A 26,762-nucleotide genomic window follows, 5' to 3' on the forward strand; every position below is an offset into this window, starting at 1 on the left:
CGTCAGGCCCCCGCCCCTGGGCCCTCATCGTCCAGCACAGCAACTGCAACATCACCTGGGCGTTTTCAGCTCACGTAGCGAGGTCAAGGTCCTGGGAGCCGAAATCTCCCTTGATGTTCAATCTTTTTAAATCTTTCTGCAAAATGACGATAATCGCATTTGAAATTCTCCGTTTTCAAAATACAGGGATTTATTAAAGGATACGTAGGCTGGGGAAACAAGGGAGACGAAAGATCTAAATCTAAAAGGTAGACCAGAAAAAGGCAAGGGTGTCTAGCAACACAAAACAGTCAACATAGATTTTAAGACTCATTTATACTCTTTTCCTCCCGGGTTTGGGAGTTGCGGCTGCTACACAGGTCACAGTTGAAATAAAAGTCCTGGGACGGCGGCTGGCCCGACACTCTCGCCCCAGCACAGCGCAGGCTCTGACTGCCAATCTGCTGGGACCGCAGTTGCCAAGGCGACTCCGCGCGGCAGGGCAGGGCGGCCATCCGTCTGTGCCCGCCCCCTCACGCCGTGACGCGCTCTCACGCTTCCGCGCCTCCTGGCGCCCCGCGACGCCTGCCATTGGCTGGCCCTGCGGGTCTCACTATCCTCACTCCATCCGCGGAGCCAATGGCTGGGACCGCCAGGGGCTCCTTCGCGCGAGTCACACGATGTCGGCAACTGCACAGACCAATCACCGCGCCGAGAAGACGGGGCGGGAGCCCTCGCAGGCCAATAACGACAGGACTGAGCGCCTGGCCCACCGGGCTCCACCCCCGAGCCGGGCGAGGCAAGTTCCGAGGTCGGAACACCTGGCTGATCCTGGGTGACGGTGGCCGGCAGTCATCTCGCGGCCGTTCAGGTGAGGGGGTCGGGGGAGTGGCTCGTGAGTGAGGAAGGGGCAGCAGGTGGGCTCCCACCCGGTGCTCCGTGAGATCGAGGGGAGCGGGTTCGGGGTGCGGATGCGCGCGCTGGGCCGGACGCTGGCAGTGGTACCCGAGAAGGGGCGGAGGGAGACTGGAGTCAAGGTGGGCCTAGGGAAGGTACGTGCTAGAAAGGAGGAAAACGGAGTGAAATTCTTCAGTGATGGAACTAGGCTAGGACATGTTTCTTGCCCTTTAAAGAGTGTTGTCTTCGGGAGATGGGACGTAGAAGACAGTTGCAGCACAGGGTGGTAGCTTGGCGAAAGTTATACAAAAGCAGGAAACACTGGAAGGAGGTAAGATGTAATGTGCTTTGGGAGTAGGGGGGTGGGAAGGGCGTCCGAGAGGAGGTTGCTGAAGGGTGACTAGGAGTTGGATGGGAGGACATCACCTGTAAGGGAACGATATTTCCGTGGGCAGAGAGGAATGAAGCAGTAGCAACCATGGGTGATCAGATACTGTAAAAATGTGAAGTGTAGGATGGCGAGAATGTAACAAATGAAGAGTGAAGAAGTCTGGAAGGGCCTCGTGTGCATCAATCACAGAGGGGCTTGATCTTTATGCTTAGGGCAAGCACTCCCTTGAACTTTGAGTGTTTTAAGGAGCTTATTTCTTATGTTTAGATTTATATAGATCCTGGCATTGCATCTTAGAGATAAGGTTTAAGAAGGGCAAGCTTGGAGGCAGGGCAAGTCCAGAAAATGAAGGAGCTGGTGAAATCCGTTTTAAAGTGCCAAAGGACAGAGACTGGCTGACAGCTAAACTTCAAGGTTTCTGAGAATCCACAAATAACTAAATTTATCTAGTCAGCCTGCTCCAGAGTACGCTTCCAGTCATTTAGGTTGCCCAAGAATGAGTAAAGCAAAAGGAAATTCAATTTTCCAAGACCTCGTTTCCCCCTCCTCTTTAATTCCTTAATCAGTTAGCAACAATATATCCATTCCCTTGCTCCTTTGTGAAAAGTAAGTTCCTGAATGTTAAGTAAACCAAGTGTTTCTAAATTGGGTAAGAGTTGGAAGACTTAATCAAGGCAGCAGAGATGGGAGACACTTAAAACTTTATGTCTGAGAATTAAGCATTAAAGGTGGTCTAGCATTTGGGCGGGGTTTGTGAGGAGCACGTACTGAACCTTTGGACCTGCTGAGTGAGTTCGTGTGCCTCTGAACTCTCTGATTGGATATGACCAGTAAACTTGGATAATCAGATCCTGGAGTTTAGGGGAGAGGGCAAGAGGTAGAAAGGATGGATATCAGCGTATTTTTAAAACAGAAAATAGTTAAGATCACCCAAGACCATCTAGAATCGTTAGAAGGGAGTAAGGAAGGCATTATTGGGAAACTTTCCAGCTTGAATTCTCATATTCTTTCTACTCTCCTGGTTGAGTTTTTGGAGTGCTGTTCTCTCTGTGCAAAACCCCTCCCTTGACCCTCTCTCCCTCGCTCTATTTTTTAACTTGTCAGTTTCCTCTCCTGTTCTAGGTCTCAGTTTAGATAGCACCTTTCTCTAGAAGTTCATAGCACTGTGTATTCCCCCCTTTATTTTTCTTATCACCTAATTTTTGATGGTTTGGACACTAGTTGTTATTCCTCACTAAATTTTGTGTTTTGTGAACTCAGGGGTAAGGGCAGCAGCTGGCACAATGAATGCACAATACTTGTCAGAGTGAATGCATTTGAGTTCCAAGAACCAAGGAAAGGCAGTATTTCAAGAAGAGAAATATCAAATCTTCCAGATTAGTCAAATAAAATAAACTACAAAAACCAAAGAGTTTATTGAGTTTGGCAACTGGAGATCCATAGCGATTTTTTTGTTTGTTTGTTTTTTTGAGACGGAGTCTCGCTCTGTTGCCCAGGCTGGAGTGCAGTGTCGGGATCTCAGCTCCCTGCAACCTCAGCCCCCCAGGTTCAAGCAATTCTCCTGCCTCAACCGTCCAGGTAACTGGGAATACAGGCGTGCTCCATGACACCTGGCTAATGTTTTTGTATTTTTTTGGTAGAGATGAGGTTTCATCATATTGGCCAGACTGGTCTCGAACTCCTGACCTTGTGATCCGCCCACCTCGGCTTCCCAAAGTGCTGGGATTACCAGCGTGAGCCACCGCACCCGGCCTCCTTAGTGATATTAGTAAGAGTAAGTTCAGTGCAGTGATGACAATAGAATGCAGAGTGCAGTTGCTAGAATATAAACAGGAGATAAGAAGATAAAGACAAGTCATGTGAAATACCTTTTCAGAGGGCTTAGGTAAACTATAGGAATTATTCTCCTTGTACTCTAATACTTATTATGGGTTGTATTTATAACTATAGTATAATATAATGGATGACTGCGTGGGCTTCCCCACTTAGCATTTGTTAAGTTAATCATTAACTTAACATTAAACATTTGTTAATGCCCGAAGCATTAGACTTCAGGCAAGTTGCTTAATCTTTCTAAACCTCAGTTATTTTATCTATAAAATGGGGATAAAATAATACCTACCTCACGAAGGTGTGGTAAGGATTGAAATTAAAATGTAAGAGCATGTAGCATGCTTTGAACACAGTTCTTGGCACAGAAAGTGCCCAATAATTGTTAGTTTCTTGTAGCTATTACATGCCAGGTCCACTACTGAGTGCTTTATATGCATTATCTCTTGGACTCACTGGAAGACCTACTGTTTTAATTTCTGTTGATGAGAAAACTGCATCACAGAGAGGTTACGAAATTTGCCCAAGGTCACAGGACAGGACTAGTAAGTGGTCTTGGTTCATCATTGTCAAATTTACTAATCACCTTGTGAAAAATTAAGATTGGATGGTTGTCTTATTTTACAACTTAGAAGATGATTGAAGACATTTTGTTGTAGGTGGGGAGCCAGATTGCAAGTAGCTCAGTGAGTTGTGTGGGTGAGTTAAGCAATCTTTTTTTTTTTTTGAGACAAGAGTTTTGCTGTTCATGCCCAGGCTAGAGTGCAATCTCAGCTTACTGAAACCTCCACCTCCTCAGTTCAAGTGATTCACCTGAACTCCTGACCTCAGGTGATCTGCCGGCATCAGCCTCCCCAAGGTGCTGGGATTACAGGCGTGAGCCACCATGCCCAGCTGAGTTAAGCAATCTTTATGTAGAGCTCTCCTTTGAGAAAGAAGTTGGTTGGTTCAAAGGAAGATAAATGAGACAGTGGCTTGGAAGAGGTAATGGAGGCTAGGAAGGTGTTTATTAACAAAGGAGGCTGGGCACAGTGGCTCACACCTAATCCCCACACTTTGGGAGGCTGAGATGGGAGGATCACTTGAGCCTAGGAGTTTAAGACCAGTCTGGGCAACATAGGGTGACCTATGTCTCCACAAAAAATAAAAATAAAAAAAATTAGCCAGGCGTGGTAGTGTGTGCCTGTGGTCCCAGCTACGAGGGGCTGAGGTGGGAGGATTGCTTGAGCCTGGGAGGTGGAGGCTGCAGTAAGCCATAATTGAGCCACTGCATTCCAGCTTGGGTGACAGAGTGAGACCCTGTCTGGAAAAAAAAAAAAAAAGAAAAGACGGGAATGTGTTTTTAGACGTGAGGGAATGGATTCCCTGAAGGGAGAAGGATGAAAGATAAGAAAGGATAAGTGATGGACAAGTTCTTGAGGTAAGGTAAGAACACAGGAAGACTGGTCAGTCTCAGAGGAAAGAATGAATGAGCAAAGAAATTTTGAGGCTTGTAATGACACAGGATGGAACACTATAGTCACTGTGGTGTAAGTCATTTGAGATGAGTAGGACAGAAGAAGGAGGGCATGAAGTGAATTCAGATGCCTGAAGGAGTTGGCTAGGTTCTCAATATTCCTTCTGTAGAATGGGATAAAAGGTCAATTTGAGAAGTGTTGGGAAGGGGACTTTTTAAGCACTAGAACGCTTCTGAGGTTTTAAATACTCATTTTTAAATGGTCCCAAAAAATTCATAAATTAGAAGCAGCAGTGGTGAACATTTTTAGGAAAGTGACTTTTGAAAAGTTTGTATTTTGGTTTGTGACCTATTGAGCTTATTTATTATGTAAGTAGAACAAGCTCATTTAAAAGTTTAAATTGTGCAAAAGACATAAGAAATTTTCTTTTCTCTCTTCCATAACAGTCTCCTACACCTCCACACTGTCTTCCACAACACTCTCCCCTACCCCGCCACACTCCATCTTCCATAACACTCTCCCCCGCCCCTCCACACTGTCTTCCACAACACTCTCCCCTACCCCGCCACACTCCATCTTCCATAACACTCTCCCCTACCCCGTCACACTCCATCTTCCATAACACTCTCCCCTGCCCCGCCACACTGTCTTCCACAACACTCTCCCCTACCCCGCCACACTCCATCTTCCATAACACTCTCCCCCGCCCCACCACACTGTCTTCCATAACACTCTCCCCTGCCCCGCCACACTGTCTTCCATAACACTCTCCCCTACCCCGCCACACTCCATCTTCCATAACACTCTCCCCCGCCCCACCACACTGTCTTCCATAACACTCTCCCCTGCCCCGCCACACTGTCTTCCATAACACTCTCCCCTGCCCCGCCACACTCCATCTTCCATAACACTCTCCCCTGCCCCGCCACACTGTCTTCCATAACACTCTCCCCTACCCCGCCACACTCCATCTTCCATAACACTCTCCCCTACCCCTCCACACACTGTCTTCCATAACACACTCCCCTACCCCGCCACACTGTCTTCCATAACACTCTCCCCTGCCCCGCCACACTCCATCTTCCATAACACTCTCCCCTGCCCCGCCACACTGTCTTCCATAACACTCTCCCCTGCCCCGCCACACTCCATCTTCCATAACACTCTCCCCTGCCCCGCCACACTGTCTTCCATAACACTCTCCCCTGCCCCGCCACACTGTCTTCCATAACACTCTCCCCTGCCCCGCCACACTCCATCTTCCATAACACTCTCCCCTACCCCGCCACACTGTCTTCCATAACACTCTCCCCTACCCCGCCACACTCCATCTTCCATAACACTCTCCCCTGCCCCGCCACACTCCATCTTCCATAACACTCTCCCCTGCCCCGCCACACTCCATCTTCCATAACACTCTCCCCTGCCCCGCCACACTCCATCTTCCATAACACTCTCCCCTGCCCCGCCACACTGTCTTCCATAACACTCTCCCCTGCCCCGCCACACTGTCTTCCACAACACTCTCCCCTGCCCCGCCACACTGTCTTCCACAACACTCTCCCCTGCCCCGCCACACTGTCTTCCATAACACTCTCCTCTACCCCGCCACACTGTCTTCCATAACACTCTCCCCTGCCCCGCCACACTCCATCTTCCATAACACTCTCCCCTGCCCCGCCACACTGTCTTCCATAACACTCTCCCCTGCCCCGCCACACTGTCTTCCATAACACTCTCCCCTGCCCCGCCACACTCCATCTTCCATAACACTCTCCCCTACCCCGCCACACTCCATCTTCCATAACACTCTCCCCTGCCCCGCCACACTGTCTTCCATAACACTCTCCCCTACCCCGCCACACTGTCTTCCACAACACTCTCCCCTGCCCCGCCACAGTCTTCCACAACACTCTCCCCTGCCCCGCCACACTCCATCTTCCATAACCCTCTCCCCTGCCCCGCCACACTCTGTCTTCTATAACATTCTCCCCTACCCCGCCACACTCTGACTTCCATAACACTCTCCCGTGTCCCGCCACACTGTCTTCCATAACACTCTCCCCTGCCCCGCCACACTGTCTTCCATAACACTCTCCCCTGCCCCGCCACACTCCATCTTCCATAACACTCTCCCCTGCCCCGCCACACTCCATCTTCCATAACACTCTCCCCTGCCCCGCCACACTGTCTTCCATAACACTCTCCCCTGCCCCGCCACACTCCATCTTCCATAACACTCTCCCCTACCCCGCCACACTCCATCTTCCATAACACTCTCCCCTACCCCGCCACACTCCATCTTCCATAACACTCTCCCCTACCCCGCCACACTCCATCTTCCATAACACTCTCCCCTACCCCGCCACACTGTCTTCCACAACACTCTCCCCTGCCCCGCCACACTCCATCTTCCATAACCCTCTCCCCTGCCCCGCCACACTCTGTCTTCTATAACATTCTCCCCTACCCCGCCACACTCTGACTTCCATAACACTCTCCCGTGTCCCGCCACACTGTCTTCCATAACACTCTCCCCTGCCCCGCCACACTGTCTTCCATAACACTCTCCCCTGCCCCGCCACACTCCATCTTCCATAACACTCTCCCCTGCCCCGCCACACTCCATCTTCCATAACACTCTCCCCTACCCCGCCACACTGTCTTCCATAACCCTCTCCCCTGCCCCGCCACACTCCATCTTCCATAACCCTCTCCCCTGCCCCGCCACACTCTGTCTTCTATAACATTCTCCCCTACCCCGCCACACTCTGACTTCCATAACACTCTCCCGTGCCCCGCCACACTGTCTTCCATAACACTCTCCCCTGCCCCGCCACACTGTCTTCCATAACACTCTCCCCTGCCCCGCCACACTCCATCTTCCATAACACTCTCCCCTGCCCCGCCACACTCCATCTTCCATAACACTCTCCCCTGCCCCGCCACACTGTCTTCCATAACACTCTCCCCTGCCCCGCCACACTGTCTTCCATAACACTCTCCCCCGCCCCGCCACACTGTCTTCCATAACACTCTCCCCCGCCCCGCCACACTGTCTTCCATAACACTCTCCCCTGCCCCGCCACACTGTCTTCCATAACACTCTCCCCGCCCCGCCACACTGTCTTCCATAACACTCTCCCCTGCCCCGCCACACTCCATCTTCCATAACACTCTCCCCTACCCCGCCACACTGTCTTCCATAACACTCTCCCCTGCCCCGCCACACTCCATCTTCCATAACACTCTCCCCTGCCCCGCCACACTCCATCTTCCATAACACTCTCCCCTGCCCCACCACACTCCATCTTCCATAACACTCTCCCCTGCCCCACCACACTCCATCTTCCATAACACTCTCCCCTGCCCCGCCACACTGTCTTCCATAACACTCTCCCCTACCCCGCCACACTGTCTTCCATAACACTCTCCCCTGCCCCGCCACACTCCATCTTCCATAACACTCTCCCCTGCCCCGCCACACTGTCTTCCATAACACTCTCCCCTGCCCCGCCACACTCCATCTTCCATAACACTCTCCCCTACCCCGCCACACTGTCTTCCATAACACTCTCCCCTACCCCGCCACACTGTCTTCCATAACACTCTCCCCTGCCCCGCCACACTCCATCTTCCATAACACTCTCCCCTGCCCCGCCACACTCCATCTTCCATAACACTCTCCCCTGCCCCACCACACTCTGTGTTCTATAACATTCTCCCCTACCCCGCCACACTCTGACTTCCATAACATTCTCCCCTACCGCACCATGCTCTGTTCTCCATAACACTATCTCCTACCCGATCACACACCTGTTTTCCTAGAAATCACCACTCTAAATTGTTCCCTTTGTAGCCATATGTACATTTTCTGTTTCTGTGTGTCTCTATATGTACATATGCATAGAAGTGCATAAATAAAATATATATCCTTTTCAAAAAATCTTATGTGGGACTCTGGCTATGCATATTATTCTGTAACTTGTTATTTGGATTAACACTGTGTCTTAGACATCTTTCTACGTAGAGCGTATAGATCTTGTTCTTTTAAATGGCGGTATAATTGTTTATGGAAGGACTTAATTTATTTAACCCATACCTTGTTGATGGCTTGTGTTTTGCTTTTTTTTTTTCGTGTTTTTGCTGTTACAAGAAATGCTTCCTTCTATCTTAGTGTATCTGCCTTTGTGCCCTTGAATGAGAAAGTTGCTGCTTCAAAGGATGTGTTCATTTTGAATTATGATAGGTGTTGCTTATTTTTCCTCCAGTGATAACACTGATGTATCCCCCTGCCCACAATGTATGGCCATGCCTGTTTTCTCACCCCCTTACCAGTACTGGACATTGGGCACTAATAAACTTTTAAAGATGTGCTACTCAGGCTAAAAGTTTCTCTTTGTTTTAGGGTGCATTTCCTCATTTGAATGAAGTGAGGATTCTTCCTTGTTTAGTGACCATTTGTCTTTATTTTTCTGTGAACTGCTTTTGTCATTTTTCTATTGTCTTTTTTGTCTTTTTTCTAAATCTCACTTTGTAGCCGTTTGTTGTAAAATGTTGGAAATATTTTTCCCAGTTTGTCATTTTATCTTTGACTTTGTTTATGACTGTCTATTACCCAGTAGGAAGTACTTAATTTTTATGTACTCGTATTTGGTAGGCTTTTTCTTTATAGGTTCTTTTGGCTGTAAGTGATACATTTAAACCCAGCTATTGCTTGTTTAAATTAGAAGCTTTTCCATGAGAACCACACTGATGATTTCTTTAAATATAGCTTGAAAAAAATTTTCCCCTATTCTTTTAGCTATTGTTCTTGAAAATAATGTGTTTTTAAAGGAATATCTACAAATGGAAATGGTGATGATATCCAGCAAATTTTTTAAAATGGTGTAAAACCATTTGTACTCCTTTAGTAATTTTTTGGTAAAAAATTTGTACTCCTTTAGTAATTATTTTAAAAATGATCAGAGGATGCATTTTTTAACTGTTTTATTTTTTGAATTATTGTTTAACTTATTATATGTATTCATTTCTACAGAATTATAAGGCTGTCTGCAGAGATTTGAAAAATGGCAACAAATGAAAGTGTCAGCATCTTTAGTTCAGCATCCTTGGCTGTGGAATATGTAGATTCACTTTTACCTGAGAATCCTCTGCAAGAACCATTTAAAAATGCTTGGAACTATATGTTGAATAATTATACAAAGTTCCAGATTGCAACATGGGGATCCCTTATAGTTCATGAAGCCCTTTATTTCTCGTTCTGTTTACCTGGATTTTTATTTCAATTTATACCTTATATGAAAAAATACAAAATTCAAAAGGTGAGTATAAGGGACTAGAAATAGAATATTATTAATGTTGCTGAATATTTTAAAAGTAAATAGGGCTTTGGTTTGAGAGGCTAAATCAGTGATATACAATAGAAATATAATGAAGCCATGTGTGTAATTTTAAATTTTCTAGTAGAATACATAGAAAACGTAAAAATAAATAAATTAATTTCATAATGTGTATTATTTAACTCAGTAAGTGTAAACTATTGCTGGGTACAGGGTCTATGCCTGTAATTCCAGCACTTTGGGAGGCCAAGGCAGGAGGATTGCTTGAGGCCAGGAGTTCAAGACCATCCTGGGAAACCTAGCAAGACCCTGTCTCTACAAAAAAAATACAAAATACCCAAGCATGGCAATGTAAGTCCTAGCTACTTATGAGGCTGAAGCAGAGGGATTGCACCACTATACTCTAGCGCAGGCGACAGAGTGAGACCTTGTCTCAAAAAAGAATAAGAAATAAATATAAATTATTATTTCAACCAGTAATCAAAATCTAAAAAATGCTTAATGAGATATTTAATAAGTCTTTGCAATCCCGTGTGTATTTTACATTAATTTTAGTCTATCTCAATTTAGGCTAGCCATGTTTAAAGTGTTTGGTAGCCACATGTTACTAGCTGAATTGAATAACACAGTCCTAGGTCATTATTGATAATATTTCAAGAATAGTTTATTAAATTGGGCTTTAAGTAGATGTGATGGTTATCTAATTTAAGTTTACAAATTTTAATGTTTAAGCTAGCTGGAAAGGAAAGGTATGGTGATTTGTGCATATTTTTCAGTTCACCCCAACTCTATGTTCCAGCAAATCTCAGGAACTGTTAATACAGTATGACCTTGATCAGGGCTATCAAAGTTTTTTTCCCCTAAATATATGGTAGGTAGTTCTGCAGCATTCATATCATCCCAAATAAGGAGGTGAAGCTCCTCGTTTCTGGATATTTGCTTCATTGCACTAAAGTTGAGAGGTCGCTATGTACATGACAAGGTGAAATCTAGTGTGTAGTCTATGAGCTTGACATGATAATTTGGCGTAGCTTATTAGAAAGATGAATTATTTGTCAGCATTTGGTAAGCTGATGATAGTTTCTAGTGTTTACTGTTTACTTTTCAGAAAAAGTCGCTCCAAACTAAAATTCAAGGGCACACAGTCTTGGTGGAAAGTAGACCGCTGAGAGTATTCATCTATGGAAAGTAATTTCCATTCGCTCAGTACAATTGGCCCTCCTTATCCATGGGTTATGTATCCATGGATCCAACCAACTGCAGATCAGAAATATTCAGGGGAAAAAATTGTGTCTACACTTTACATGTACAGTCTTTTTTTTTCCTTGTCATTATTCCAAATAACAACTATTTATAGAGCATTTGCATTTTATTAAGTATTATAAGTGGTGTAGAGATTATTTCAAGTATACGGGAGGATATGCGTAGGTTATAGGTTATGTCAAATACTATGTCATTTTGTATCAAGCACTTGAGCATCTTCAGATTTTGGCATTTGCAGAAAGTCCCAGAACCAATCCCCCAAAGATACCAAGGGACAACTGTATATATTTTGGATGGCAGTCTGTACACATTCTCTGTTATCATTCTGTTAGTTTCACAGCCTCTCCCAGAGGCTCACTTTAAGCAAGTGTTAATATTAATCCTCTCTGGGGATAATACAGGGGTCAGATGACGGCGGACTCCAGGCCAAAGGTGAAAAGAGCAAAGGGTAAAGGTGAAGGAAATGAAAAATAATGTAACCCAAAGGAGAGTATTCTGTGACCCTCAATTAAGGTCACAGAAGTTCCAAAGTGCTTTTTAGAAAAGCACCTGCTTTGAAAGGCAGAATTAAGTTTGGATGTCTAAGTTCTAATGCACTTTTAGGGTGATTGTGGCTGCCATGTGTCACCCAATGATTTATTTATAGAGCTGATGCATTGTATGGCTGGCCAGGCAAAAGCATCCTTTTTCTCCTTCACTGCACTTTGCAAGTGACTCATTGGTTGGAAGTAGTAACCTTTACAGAGAGAGGAAGAGCTTATTCAGGCAAGGGTATATGAGCAGCTTTAAAATATAGTGTGGCAAAGGAAAGAATAAGCTGTAGTCTAGTTGGTCAGAACTAGTTGTTTATGAACAGATTGAAAGGCTGGGTAATACGGTTTCAAGTCTGTACTCAGCAAATCTTTACGTTTCATAGCCATTAAAGTCCATGCTTTGAGCATTTTTGATAAAACGTGATTTTAAATCAGGACTAGTTTTCACAAGTTAAAGGCGTTTTAAAAGAAACCAAAATATCAATACAAATTAATTACAGGTTTATGCATTTTGAAGGCAGATACCCTGATTAACATTGAGGGTATCAATTGTTTAAGAGAAAATATTTGAGAATTATATTTAACATATGCAATAAATGTTTTTATTCTTAAAATTGTCAAAAAGAAGAAGCTGGTGGTGGTGATGAAATAGTACTAAACACTTTCTGCTTTCAAACAGAACAGACAGCTGGAGAGCTAATGCACATCCTTGCTAGTTAGGGGAAATTTCACAGGAATGAAAAAGTAAAGCAGACTTTGCAGGATCTATTTCTTTCAAAAAAAAAATCATACATGTTAGTAATTCTCCAAAAATTTTCCTCAAAGATAAATGTACTAAAAATATTATTTCTAAAGTATGTGGCCCTTGTAAAGGTATTCTTCTATATTAAGTACAGTTATGCTTAAAGTAAAATGTGGTAAACTTTCATTTTGCACTAGGTATGAATTTGTATTGCTAACTGTCTTTGTAACTAATTTATGTATACTCTAAATGGTATAGCATGTGATTTTATTATAGTTGATTAACTTTGTAATTTCTGTAACTACATCGATATCACAGTCTACCTGGGAAATTAAGTCTGTTAGCCATAGTTTCTGTAGGAGACAGTCTATTGCAAAATGAAGCCTGAATCTTTCATTTATTTTGTCCCCAATTACAGAGTGGAGGTTTAGAGGAGTGGGGTTAGATAATGCTCAGATTAGAAATACAAAGGCAGTTGTCAGATCCTCTCATTTTACTGTTGAAGAAACTGAGTTGTAAACATTACAAGAGCTAGTTAACTGGTGAGTAGCAGCCCTGGTATTAGAGCACAAGTCTCTGGATTGATTCTTAGTTCAGTGCTTTTCCTATTTTTGTCAGGAAGATATCCCTTAAAGAATTTCAAGAACAGAACTGGATCTGGAGACCTAGATTTTAGTTAGTCCTACTTCTGCTAATAACTGCATGTGTGACCCTCCCCAAGCTGGTTGACCTCTTTGGGCTTTTACTGATGCTCAGTAGTTCCCGTACTTTGAATATCATGTTGAAATAAAATAGTTTTGTTGGCAGATTTCTGAGTTTTTCAGCAGTGACGTTTAAAACGAAGCAATAGCTGATATTTATTGTCACCATCATTTTGTAAAACCCGAAGCACTTTTTTTATATCTTAAGTGCAGTCCTATAAATTGAATACATTTAGTTAGTTTTTGTTTTGTTTTGTTTTGCTTTGTTTTTTATAATGGCTTGTTAAGCCATTATAATGGGTATCCTGATGAGGTCTTATGAACATCTCATGTTGATCTAACTTTTCTCATTTTGACTGGAATCTGTGAACTCCATAATCAGGACACATCTCTGTACCTCTCAACACAGAGTTTGTAATTCTGTCATTGGATATGAACAAAAGTGCACTTATTTATTGGAATGAATACCACTGAGTGCCTGGAAGCATCGACTTAAACTGTGTACAAGGCTTCCAGTGCTTCGTGTACAACTTCTTCAATTGCGGACACCCACCTGTAATCTTAGCATATTATATTTCTTCTTCTCTGAAACTTCTGGTAAAAGAAGTGAAGTGAATGATGTGTGGCAGCAAACACTGGAGAATTATTCATTCTGTAGTGTTTCTTTGTTTGAGATCATTATGGCTGGGTGCGTCTGTTAACAGTTTCTTCACCTAAAGTAGTGATAGTAGTTGTCAAGAATTTAGAAGGTAAAGATTCCTGAGTCTTAGTTACTATAAAGTTAACGTTTAACTGACATAGAATTAAGGTCCAACATAAACAGAGAAAAAATTAGGTCAAGTTAAACTCTGATAGCAGAGACTAATATTAGATATTGTGATTTTTCTCCATAGGATAAGCCAGAGACATGGGAAAACCAATGGAAATGTTTCAAAGTTCTTCTCTTTAATCACTTCTGTATCCAGCTGCCTTTGATTTGTGGAACCTATTATTTTACAGAGTATTTCAATATTCCTTATGATTGGGAAAGAATGCCAAGATGGTATGTAGATAAAAATTTGGCTTTTACACGCAATGGTGGCTTATTCAATTAAGTTATAGTTAATGTTTACCCTTTTTCTTAATTTTAATTAATGTTTGTTCTAAACTTTGGAAGTAAATAAATAGTAGAAAACTAAACCATAGTAAAATCTTAAAATGTTTCCATTTTTACATCTTTAAAATATTTTATTGGAAGGTGAGCGTCTAGTATCAGAAGTTTCCATAACGTCTTTTGTATGTTTATATACATATATAAGTGCTTATGTTGACAAAAACTATGTCACATTTTAAGTTTAAAATAAATGAAATATATGAGAATCATTTACGAGGTTTATAGAAATTGTGTTCATATAAACAAAAATATGTATGTGTATATATACACATATACACACACATAGATATACTCATGCATCACTTAACAGGGATACCTCTTGTGAAACGTGTCATTAGGCAAGTTGTGCAAACATTGTAATGAAATGAAATTGGTCTAGTGGGCAGTCTCTTTAACCTTACATCAGATTATGTAGCTGTATCTGGTGGTTTTGAGAATTTATTTATGAATATATCCAATTAGGTCAACCTGGTAACCTGGGGTGTTTAGTTTTATGTAATGTCTCAAGCATCCCCACTAAAAGTCTGGATAGTTTAAGTAAACATTATTTCTTACACATTACAACATTTTTATCTTAAAGGTATTTTCTTTTGGCAAGATGCTTTGGCTGTGCAGTCATTGAAGATACTTGGCACTATTTTATGCATAGACTCTTACACCACAAAAGAATATACAAATATATTCATAAAGTTCATCATGAGTTTCAGGTATGTGAGAGTTATATTTAATTCTTTCTGTTCAAGGCAAAATGTCTGTTTTCATTGCCCGAGCATTTTTCTAAAATTGTTGGTGACGTTTTTATTTTCTTTTCCTTTGGCATGATTATTAAGAACAACACACACACGCACATACAAACAAGTCAATTCTACACATTGTCTTCATTATTTAAATTTCATGGTAAAGTGAGATCTGAAAGAAAAGTATTACATGAAAGTTTGGACTTCCATCCTTGTGGACAGTGCTACACTGGCACAGCTAGATCCTCACATTGCTAACTCCCACAAAAGCAGTAACTTTTATTAGAACTGCCTTTTTTTTTTTTTTTTTTTTTTGGGAGATGGAGTTTTGTTCTTGTTGTCCAGTCTGGACTGCAATGGCATGAGCTCGGCTCACTGCAGCCTTCACCTCCTGGGTTCAAGTGATTCTCCTGCCTCAACTTCTCAAGTAGCTGGGATTACAGGCATGCGTCACCACACGTGGCTAATTTTGTATTTTTAGTGGAGACGGGATTTCACTATGTTGGTCAGGCTAGTCTCGAACTCCTGACCTTGGGTGATCCACCCACCTTGGACTCCCAAAGTACTGGGATTACAGGTGTGAGCTACCATGCCCAGCCTATTAGAATTGCTTTGATGTAGCTTTATCAAACTGGCTATGTATGTTTTGCATTGATCGTGGTTACATGGTATGCAAGTGTATGGCTAGATAAATCATCATTACATATAGAATCAATATAACTTTGTAAAACTTTATGCATAAATAGAATATATATATTAGTGAAGTTCTCCAGTGAAGCAGAATCATTGGGGCATATATACACAGAGAGAGAGAGATTTATTTTAAGGAATTGGCTCATGCAAGTGTGGGGCTATCAAGTCTGAAATCTGTAAAGCAGGCTACAGACTGGAAATCCGGGTAAGAATTGTTGCAGCATTGGGTCCAAATTCCGTGGCGCAGCAAGTTGGAAACTCAGGCAGGGTTTCGGTGTTGCAGTCTTGAGAATCCTTCTTCAGGAAACCTCAGCCTTTATCCTGAAGGCCTTCAAATGATTGGATGAAGTCCACCCTCATTATGAAGGGTAATCACCTTTACTCAGAGTCTACTGATTTAAATGTTAACAACATCTAAAAAATACCTTCACAACAACATCTAGACTGATATTAATCAAACAGTTGGGTATCATAGCCTAGCCAAGTTGACACATAAAATTAACCATCACAATAGCTAAGAAATGAAGAATTTCTTATCTGTTTGTTTTAGGCTCCATTTGGAATGGAAGCTGAATATGCACATCCTTTGGAGACTCTAATTCTTGGAACTGGATTTTTCATTGGCATCGTGCTTTTGTGTGATCATGTAATTCTTCTTTGGGCATGGGTGACCATTCGTTTATTAGAAACTATTGATGTCCATAGGTGAGTATCGATTTCTGTTCAGGTATAAAATATAATGAAATGTATTTATTTTCATGGCTGTCAGATTATCATATTTCTAAGTAGACTAATAGAAGTTAATCTTCTTAATGTTATATTAAGAAAACATAATTGTTGAATGTAAGTTTAAATAATAGATGTTTTTACATTCTAGCCTATGCTGTTATAATTTTTGTAGTGATAATGTGTTATTAGGGCAAATACATATTTAGGACAAGCAATTTCTTTATCCTTCTGTAATAAGCCTAAACCTAACTCATATTTGAAAAAATATCAAAGCATTCAGCCTTCACTGAATAAGACTTTCTAATCTCTACTGTCCAGCACTGATAAAAGCACTTGCAAGATGAAACTACTGCTTGTAGTATGTACATATTTCAAATGCTTCCTTTCTGCTGATTGGAAGACATTTTGTGGTAAATTATTTATATTGAATGCCTTCTTAAATGCTTATTCTAATTGTTCATTATTTTTTAATTATGTGTTCATTGCATTTTGACTTGGGACGTACTTTTGTACTCATGAATGCAGAATATCAAATTCTAAGAATTATTTTTAAAGTGCTAAAGTAGCAAAATTAATGCTTCTAGTCCTAGGCAGAGAATATTCTTCTGTAGAAAAATTGTAATTGACATTTCTTTCGTTTTTTTTGTATCCATTGTTTCTTTCTGCCTTCCTTCCTCTAAGCCCCTCAAAGGAAGAGAGGGTTAGAGAGATTCACATAAGTATAACTGGATGTCATTGTAGATATGTAGTTAGAAATAAAGGAGCATGCTTTAAATGGGACTCTTTTTTGAAGCCATTTGTCTTCTCCCAACTATAGAAAAGCACACTGGTATTTTGGTTAATTGTGGTACATTTGATTCCAACTTGTCAATTGCCTAAAAAACTAAATGAAGTTGCTATACAGGGATTCGTGGGCCTGCCCTTTTTAATACTTGATACTAATTTTATGTGACTTTCCCTAAAAAACATATTTAGTGTTTTGGGCTTCATTTACAAGTGTTATAGATTATGGTGAGGAAGCTTCCTCTAAAACATAAAAGAAAATTAATTCTTAAAAATCTGTGTCTAAAGATTCATTACTATAATCCCTGTCTTCCATCATTCACATATTTTATCATAAAATAAATGATTTTCATAGATTTTTTTTAAGGATTTTTTTTCTTAGAGTGGTTTCTAGAATATACACCATTTTCTGTTTGCTGTTTGTGAACATCTTAGAAATAAAGTGGTCTAGGCAAAGTGGAATGTTATCTAAATTGGTTAATGTGAACACATGATTAGTAATAGAAACAACAATTATTTGAGATGTATTTATTCCTTAATAATGTTTATCATTTTTGTTTCAGTGGCTATGATATTCCTCTCAACCCTTTAAATCTGATCCCTTTCTATGCTGGTTCTCGGCATCATGATTTCCACCACATGAACTTCATTGGAAACTATGCTTCAACATTTACATGGTGGGATCGAATTTTTGGAACAGACTCTCAATATCATGCCTATTATGAAAAGAGGAAGAAGTTTGAGAAAAAGACTGAATAAATATCTCGTGTAAACCTTCCTGAAAGATAAACGTTTTCCTGAATTCAGAAGCTAGTAGCTAACATTGCTTCTGGAGAGCAGAAATTAGCATGTCTTCTGGCTACTAAGTGATAAAAAGAACATTAACAACCTTTAATTACCTTCCTAGTGGGAACTTTTTCTACTTTACCTACAAGTTCTATATATGTAGAAATGAATGACTATATATTTAAGTACAGTTTTCATGAGAAAGTTTTAAAGGCCATATTCCTAAGCTTCCAAGAAGGTTTTGGGTACTAGAAGTATTCATCTATGGCTTCTCTCCCAGTAGAACCATAGGCCTGAAGTTGACATTGGTCTTTAAATCTTTTAGATACATCCTGGTCATTTCAGAAAATTCTTCATAGTGGTGTTGGCCTTGTATTTAACTTTTTTGGGTTTTTTTGAGATGAAGCCACACTCTGTCGCCGAGGCTGGAGTGTAGCGGCACAATCTCGGCTCACTGCAACCTCTGCCTCCCAGTTCAAGCAATTCTCCTGCCTCAGCCTCCCAAGTAGCTGGGATTACAGGCACCCACCACCATGCCCAGCTAATTTTTGTATTTTTGTAGAGATGGGGTTTCACGATGTTGGCCAGGCTGGTCTTGAACTTCTGACCTCAAGTGATCTGCCCACCTTGGCCTCCCAAAGTGCTGAGATTATAGGTATAAGCCACTGTGCCCAGCCTTTTTAACTTTAAACATGTTTTAGAATTTGCCTAAAGATCAAAATGTCATGGATTGAAGCTCATCAATTGATGGCAGTGAGTGACTGAAGCTTCCAAATCAAGAAAAGCCAGCACCAAGAACTTCCATTCTAATCTAGACTGACCAGTTTGAGCTGATTCTCCTTGAAGAGTCCTTCTTGATTGCAGTGAAGTACTGGCATTTCTGAGTGGATGTAAGTGGAGTATTTTAGTCTAAAGGCTTTTCAAGTTACTTGAATTTTTTAAAAAATTGAGGAGCTTTATTTCTATTTACCCTTTCATTTTTGTATATCAAATTTCCATTGTCATTAAAAACTGTATCTTGAAAGTTTGTGAACTGACTTGCTGTATTTGCACTTTGAGCTCTTGAAATAAATGTGATTTTTGTCTGATTATCTGGTTTCCAGTTTTAAACATTGTCACCTTTTATTCTTAAAATTGAAAGTACAGAAATTAAGTTATTAAGTTTTACAACAAAAGGATTGGTTTCTATTTTTTTTTTTTTTAAGTGCTTCCTTTGCCGAAATGTTTCCTTGCTGTTTGAACATGAATTTTTCAGGTTTAATTATTGTGGGAAATCGTGTTGACCTAGTAAAGCAATACTTATTGAAGCAGCTCTTTGCCCTGCTTAGATAATGTGTGTTTTCTCTACAGTTGAAGAATAGAGCTAAACTTTTCAGGACTGATAGAATCTCAAGTATCTAAGTTGTAACTCCTCAAGAGTTGGTAATTCTTAGATATGGTGGTAATTATTTTTATTTTTTTAACTGTGGAGTCATTATCTGGTGACTTCCTTTTTTTTTCTTTTTTTGAAAGCTTACACAGTAAAGATGTCCAAGTAAGGGATTCAGATACTTACAACTGATAAAATGTTTTGTTTGTAGGTCACGCTTTATACCTTGTATGTGGTTCGTATGTCCACCGTGTGTGTGTGTGTGTGTGTGTATGTGTGTAAATTTGTTACAACCCTCAAGCAACAAATTTGGGGCTGGCTGCAATTAAAATTGTGCTGTTTGCTACAAATAGAGCTACCATACAATCCAGAAATCCCATTACTGGGCAATTATCTAAAGGAAGTGAAATCGGTATATGGACGAGACATCTGCACTCTCAAGTTTATTGTAGCACTTCACAATAGCCAAGAGAGGGAATCAATGTAGGTGTGGATTAAGAAAATGTGGCATATATACACAATGGAATACTTCTCAGCCACAAAAAAGGAACCTTGTCATTTGTGGCAACATGGAAGGAACTGGAAGACACTGTGTTAGGTGAAATAAGCCAGGAAGAAAGTTAAATACTGCGTGTTCTCACTTGTGGAAGCTAAAAAGAGTTGATCTCAGTAGTAAAATACCAGAAGACACTTGAGGCTGGGAAGGGGAGGGAGCGCAGAGGGATAGAAACATTTGTTAAAGAATATAAAATTACAGTTGGAAGGGAGAAATACTGATGTTCTATACCACCATAGGATGACTATAGCTAGAAGGAGAATACTGACTTCCCAACACAAATGATAAATGTCTGAGTTAATGGATATGCTAATCACTATACATTGTATGTATTGAAATGTCACTGTGTACTCCACAAATATGTACAACTGTATGTCAATTTAAAGAGTGTGCTTTTATTTTGGGAGGCCAAGGCGGGTGGATTACCTGAGGTCAGGAGTTCGAGACCAGCCTGACCAAAATGGTGAAACCACATCTCTACTACAGATACAAAAAATTAGCCGGACATTGTGGCAGGTGTGGTGGTGGGTGTCTGTAATCCCAGCTACTCGGGAGGCTGAGGCAGGAGAATGGCTTGAACCCGGGAGGTGGACATTGCAGTGAGCTGAAGTCACACCATTGCACACCAACCTGGGCAACAAGAGCGGGGAAACTCCATCTCAAAAAAAAAAAAAAAAAATCTGCTGTTTAGTTACAACTATAAGAATTCTTTTATCTTCTACCTTTTACTCCCTAATACTCATGGAATGCCCAGTATCTGAATTAGCAATAAAAAGTGACTCCCTGTTAGCAGTTAGGGAGAGAGTGACACCTGCTGCTGGAAACTCTGCTGAATGTTTTAAACCAACTTGGTAAATTCCAACTCATGCTTCGTACTACATGTTTATTGAGCACTTCCTTTGTGTCCTGAATTGTGCTATGTTTAGTATGCTGTGATTTTAATGCACATTCTCATTTGATTTCTGAGGTAGATGCTATTTTCTCTATTTGACAGATGAGAGAATTGTCTGAGAGGTTCAGATCACAGGCCCGGTCTTCTGACTTTTGAAGCTGTGCTTGTGGCTACTATGTTCACTATGCTGGAGAGTTGCATCTTCTATAAAACTCGTAGGGAATACTTTTAAAAGTGATATTTGAAGGGAAAAAAGGTTCTAAACCAGTAGTCATCCAGGAAGTGGTAAGACACATACAAGTATGTTGGTATAGAGTAGACAGACTTTAAGCTAACTTACCAGCCAAACCTTTCTTTTTAAAATTTCCTAAATTAACCTTCTAACTATACTGGCATTTGATAATGAGACAAAAATAAATATGAAGACTAGAATACAGAACAGAGTACATAACTCTGACTCTAGCAAATAATTCACAAGATTTTTTTTTTTTTTTTTTAAAGACAGGGTCTTGCTCTGTCTCCCACTGGAGTACAATGGTGCCATCTTGGCTCACTGCAGCCTCCACCTCCTGGGTTCAAGTGATCCTCCCATCTCAGTCTCCTGAGTAGCTAGGACCACAGGTGTGTGCCACCACATGCAGCTAGTTTATTTTTTATAGAGACAAGGCCGCACTATGTTGCCCAGGCTGATCTTGAACTGTCTCAAGTGATCCTCCCACTTCAGCCTCCGTGCCCAGCTGACAAGAGATACTCTTTGTTTCTTGGATTATCTATTTGGATTTTACTAATTGTTTAAAAGTTTAGTTAATATTATAATTTAAAAATTAGTAGTAGAGTATGCTTAGAATTATATTGGTATAATTAACTAGTATTTTACTCTTTGCTACATATTTGGCTAAAGACAGTTAGACCTTTGGACAAGATTGGTTCTGTGGAGACTCTTACCCCAACTTCAAATTCTCATGCTCTTATGTAAAACCTAGTAGGTTTTTTGTGTTTTGTTTTGTTTTGTTTGAGATGGAGTCTCACTCTGTCGCCCAGGCTGGAGTGCAGTGGCACGATCTCGGCTCCCTGCAACCTTGCAACCTCCACCTCCCGGGTTTAAACAATTCTCCTGCCTCAGCCTCCTGAGTAGCTGGGATTATAGGTGCCCACCACCACTCCCAGCTATTTTTTTGTATTTTTTAGTACAGACAGGGTTTCACCACGTTGGCCAGGTTTGAACTCCTGACCTTGTGGTCCGCCCGCCTCAGCCTCCCAAAGTGCTGGGATTACAGACGTGAGCCACCGCGCCCAGCCTAGTAGGGCTTTTTAATTCCACATTTAAGTTCTGTATTTCCATAGAGAGAGAGAGTATCTAAGCTCTTCCTGAAGAGTGAGCACCTTGTTTCTGAAGGTTTAGCTCCTAATCCATTCTTGCAAAAGAATATAATTTTTCAGCCAATGTTAGAAAGAGCAGCATGCCATTAGTCTACTGAATGCTGTCTCTGCAAGTGACTGCCAAATGTTGACATTCTTACATGAAATCATCAGAAGGCCATGGTAAAATGTCTTCAGTACATATGCTTAGAGGTCTGTTGCATTCTAAAAGACTAAAGAAAAAGGACATGAATGGCTAGAATCTAAGATATGAAATGTTACTTTCAAACTATCAAGAAAATAAGGAATTCAACTCAGGGACACAGGCTGCTCTTTGTGCACTCACAAAAAGAAAGAGACCGTGACGGAATGAGAACATGGGATAACTAACCCACAAGCTGCGCATAGGATGCTGAAACCGGCACTGCAGGGATAGTAGCAGGAGAGATTGCTGTGCACGCCCTGCCAGCGGGCCTTGCTCCCTTGCTTTAGGAAACTCCTTGGCTCCTGGTGATTGGCTCATTCCCTGGAAAGCCTTTCCCCCTCCTCTCTCTGGAGAGCTATTTCCTCATCTATGAAATGAGGATAATAATACTTCATGGGTTTGCGAGGATTCAGTAAGATGCACCATGTGAAGTATGCGATGCACGTAATGAATGTTAGCTATTTTTTTTTTTTTTTTTTTGAGACGGAGTCTGGCTCTGTCGCCCGGGCTGGAGTGCAGTGGCCGGATCTCAGCTCACTGCAAGCTCCGCCCCCCGGGTTTACGCCATTCTCCTGCCTCAGCCTCCCGAGTAGCTGGGACTACAGGCGCCCGCCGCCTCGCCCGGCTAGTTTTTTGTATTTTTTAGTAGAGACGGGGTTTCACCGTGTTCGCCAGGATGGTCTCGATCTCCTGACCTAGTGATCCGCCCGTCTCGGCCTCCCAAAGTGCTGGGATTACAGACTTGAGCCACCGCGCCCGGCCAAATGTTAGCTATTTTTTAAATTCCCTCCCTTTATTTAAAGATCCAGTTCAAGACTCATCGCACCACTCCATCAGCCCCACTCTTCTTTCTGAGGTCTTATTTCTGCTTCAGATAAGAGAACTCTCTCCCACTCTCCCTCACTCAGAGTTCTGCAACACTCATCTCTATCAGCTCTCAGCATACGCCACCTTGTGTTTTCTGCTCCAGACAGAGATTGGAAGATATTTTTGAAGAAACTGAACCCAACCCACAGAAAAATACCAAGTTTGAAAAGACCGACTTGCTGCCTGATTAGATAGAGTGGTTTTACAATCACATTTGCAAATTGTATTGCTACCTCTTTTTTAGCCAAAGGTTTCTCTTTTGCACTGTGTGCTTTCACTCTTCTGCACATTTGCTCAGGCAGTGAGCAAATGTGCCTAACAGTGAGCAAACATTTGCCTAACCCTCAGCCAGTGAAGGTTATTACTATGGTCAAAGGCACACAGGTGGTTCGTGGCCAAGCTGACTGCAGAGTTGAGATCTTCCCACTCTGTGTGTATTTTCTCCCTTGTTATGTATACCTGGCACCTTGCCTCGAACATGGTAGGAGTTCAAGAAATATCTGTCAATTAAAACAAAGAGAGGACATTGTAATAGCATCATAATATAGGAGTGGTAATGAAGCTGCCATTTTAATAATCAGTTCAGAAGGTTTTTGGTAATTAACAGCAAACGATGGGGCGGGAGAGGACAAGGAAAGAAGAGGGTTCTTGAAATACAAGCCAGAGTCAGAACCAGGTGTGGGGGCTGCCGGGTTCAGTTGAAGTCTGGCTACATTCTAATGCTTTGGCAACTTAAACTTTGATTTCACTGGTGCATGTTCTTGTGGGATATGCAGCTTGATATGCTCTTTGAGGGACCAAATTATATATTAGAGCACATTCATGTCCATTTAAGTTCGTGTCCAGCTAATAAAGAAAATTTAGAACTATTTAGTCTGTTGGCAGATTTTAGTCAGACCTCTTATATTCCGTGAAGGTTCTCTGAGCTTTCTTTTGCTATAAAATAATTCATCCGATAATAAAAAAATATCATGATGGTATAGAGGTAGGAGAATAAGGAATTGGTCACTGTCCAATTCCTTATTGGAATATATCGTTAGCATATTAGAATGGGAGGCTGAGCTGCCTAATTCCTGCATTTCTATGTCACAGGAAAATGATCTTCAAGTTGGAAAAGGAAACAGTTAAACTAGTCCTGTTCAAAGGGAACCAAATCCCAAAGAGGAGGAAATTTTTAGCAAAGTGCTTCATACATTTTAATAAACTTCTTATTTTATTTTTATTTTTATTTTTTTTTTGAGACAGAGTCTGGCTCTGTCACCCAGGCTGGAGTGCAGTGGCACAATCTCGGCTTGCTGCAACCTCTGCCTCCTGGGTTCAAGCGATTTTTCTGCCTCAGCCTCCTGAGTAGCTGGGACTATAGGTGCCCGCCATCATGTCCGGCTAATTTTTTGTATTTTTAGTAGAGACAGCGTTTCACCATGTTGGCCAGGATGGTCTTGATCTCCTGACCTCGTGATCCGCCCACCTCGGCCTCCCAAACTCCTGGGACTACAGGTGTGAGCCACTGCACCTGGCCTTAAATAAACTTTTAAGTCTCCAAAGTCAGATAACTTACACTCCAGGTGACAGAAAGAATTAGCAAATGTGATTGTAAAACCATAGATGATCAGGCAGCAAGTCAATCTTTTCAAACTTTGTTAAGTATTTTTCTGTGGGTTTGGTTCAGTTTCTTCAAAAAAGCCTTCCAATCACTCTCTGGGGCCGAAACTGCTCATATGTTTTCATGCTGGGAATCACATATGTGGGAGGAGACAGGATCTGACAGTTGAGTGGGTTCCCTTTCACAGAATCCCTCTTCTGCCACCTGCCTACCTCACCCAAGGCCTCCTCAGCATCCGGAGAGTCCTGAGCCTCTTCTGTCCCGCTTCTCCAAAGAATAAAGCTGCCCCTTGGGAAGTGTGGCTCTACAGAGTTGGAAAAGGGACCTGTGGCCTAAAGGCTTTGTAATAGAGTTTTGAGGTGAGATTGAAATACTGGCTTTTGGTATTATACAACACCACGATATTTAATTTTTAATGGAACTGCATCATACAAACACACTAGAGAAGCACACAGCTTGATGAATGGTTACATCCATGTGATCACTACACAATCAAGAGCGTGACTACTTCCTTTGTCAGTTGTCCACTTTGGACCAGAAATGTAGCTAGGGTCTTACCTGGTTCAGCAACTGAATCCGAATTCTCTTGACCAAGGAGAGTTTCTAGTGTTGTGACTTGAGGCTTTCCCTGTAGCTTTGTCCTGTTAAACATGTTTATCATTGACCTAGATAGGGCCGCTGATGCCAAGCTTATCAAATTTAATACTGAGGCAGAGGAAAAACAGCAGCTAACACTTGGTTCTACAGGACAGAATCAAGATCCTGCAAAATGTTTCCCTTGATTTAAAAGTTCAACTGCACAAATGGAGGAGAGGAAACATAACCAGGATTAATAGCAATATATACCTAAGAGCCGTAAGGATTTTAGTGGACTACATGTGCTAATTTCCCTACAACTTAAGACAACCGTAAGCTAAATTATTAAAAGTAAGCCTAAGTTACAGAGAAGACAATGATCTCCTTTTATTCTGCTTTGATTGTCACGGGTGGAAAAGCATATTATGCTTAGTACATCGTATATGACTAACATCCACAGGAGACAAGAGAGTAATCAGGATTTTTGTTGTTGTTTTGTGCTTGTTTTTGTTTCTGAGACAGAGTCTCACTCTATTGCCCAGGCTGGAGTGCAGCGGTGTGATCTCGGCTCACTGCAACCTCCACCTCCTGGGTTCCAGCGATTTTCATGCCTCAGTCCCCCAAGTAGCTGGGACTACAGGCGCGCACCACCACACCCAGCTAATTTTTGTATTTTTAGTAGAGACAGGGTTTCACTATGTTGTCCAGACAAGTCTTGAACTCCTGGCCTCAAGTGATCCACCCACTTTAGCCTCCCAAGGTGCTGGAATTACAGTCATGAGCCACTGTGTCTGGCAAGGAATTGCTTAAGGTCTAGCAGTAATTACACAAGATAATGAAAGGAAACAGGATAGTCTAGAGTAGCTCTGTCAAGTACAGTAGTCATGAGCTGACGTGGCCATTGGCGTCTCTGAGTACAGATTATAGAATATTTCCATTATTACAGAAAGTTCCATTAGACAGAACTGGTCAGAGAAAAGAGGACTAAATAGAAATATCAAAGGTATGTTCAAATGTCTAAAATGATATTATGTAAAAGGGGGTGAGTTATTCATTATTGCCCCAGAAAGCATAAGTGTATCAGGAAATAAAGTTTAGGTGTTTGCTGTTTAAAAATTCAAACTTTGGGAAAACTTTCTTAAAATTAGAGCTAGTTATCTTCCCCTTCCTTGATCGTTTAGGCAGCAACTGTAGGATTCTTAGTCAGTATATAATGAAAGAGATCCTTAAAATGAGGATGGGTTTCTAAAACTAAATTTTATTTTATTATTTTATTTATTTTGAAACAGTGTCAATCTGTCGCCCAGAGTACAGTGGTA

General features: G+C 41.6%; 1 protein-coding gene across 4 annotated transcripts; it reads left to right on the forward strand.

The window, feature by feature from the left end:
- Positions 1-775: 775 nt before the first annotated feature.
- On the forward strand, positions 776-19,105 carry MSMO1 (methylsterol monooxygenase 1). 4 transcript variants are annotated; one of them, XM_015139441.3, is made up of 7 exons: positions 776-850; positions 1,113-1,207; positions 9,593-9,878; positions 14,029-14,177; positions 14,869-14,995; positions 16,269-16,423; positions 17,794-19,105. In XM_015139441.3, exons 3-7 carry the CDS (start codon positions 9,624-9,626, stop codon positions 17,987-17,989), a joined length of 882 nt encoding a protein of 293 aa, XP_014994927.1. In that variant the 5' UTR covers positions 776-850; positions 1,113-1,207; positions 9,593-9,623; the 3' UTR covers positions 17,990-19,105.
- Positions 19,106-26,762: the final 7,657 nt, after the last annotated feature.

Source organism: Macaca mulatta, chromosome 5 (genome assembly GCF_049350105.2).
Source record: "Macaca mulatta isolate MMU2019108-1 chromosome 5, T2T-MMU8v2.0, whole genome shotgun sequence".
Taxonomy (NCBI): Eukaryota; Metazoa; Chordata; class Mammalia; order Primates; family Cercopithecidae; genus Macaca; species Macaca mulatta.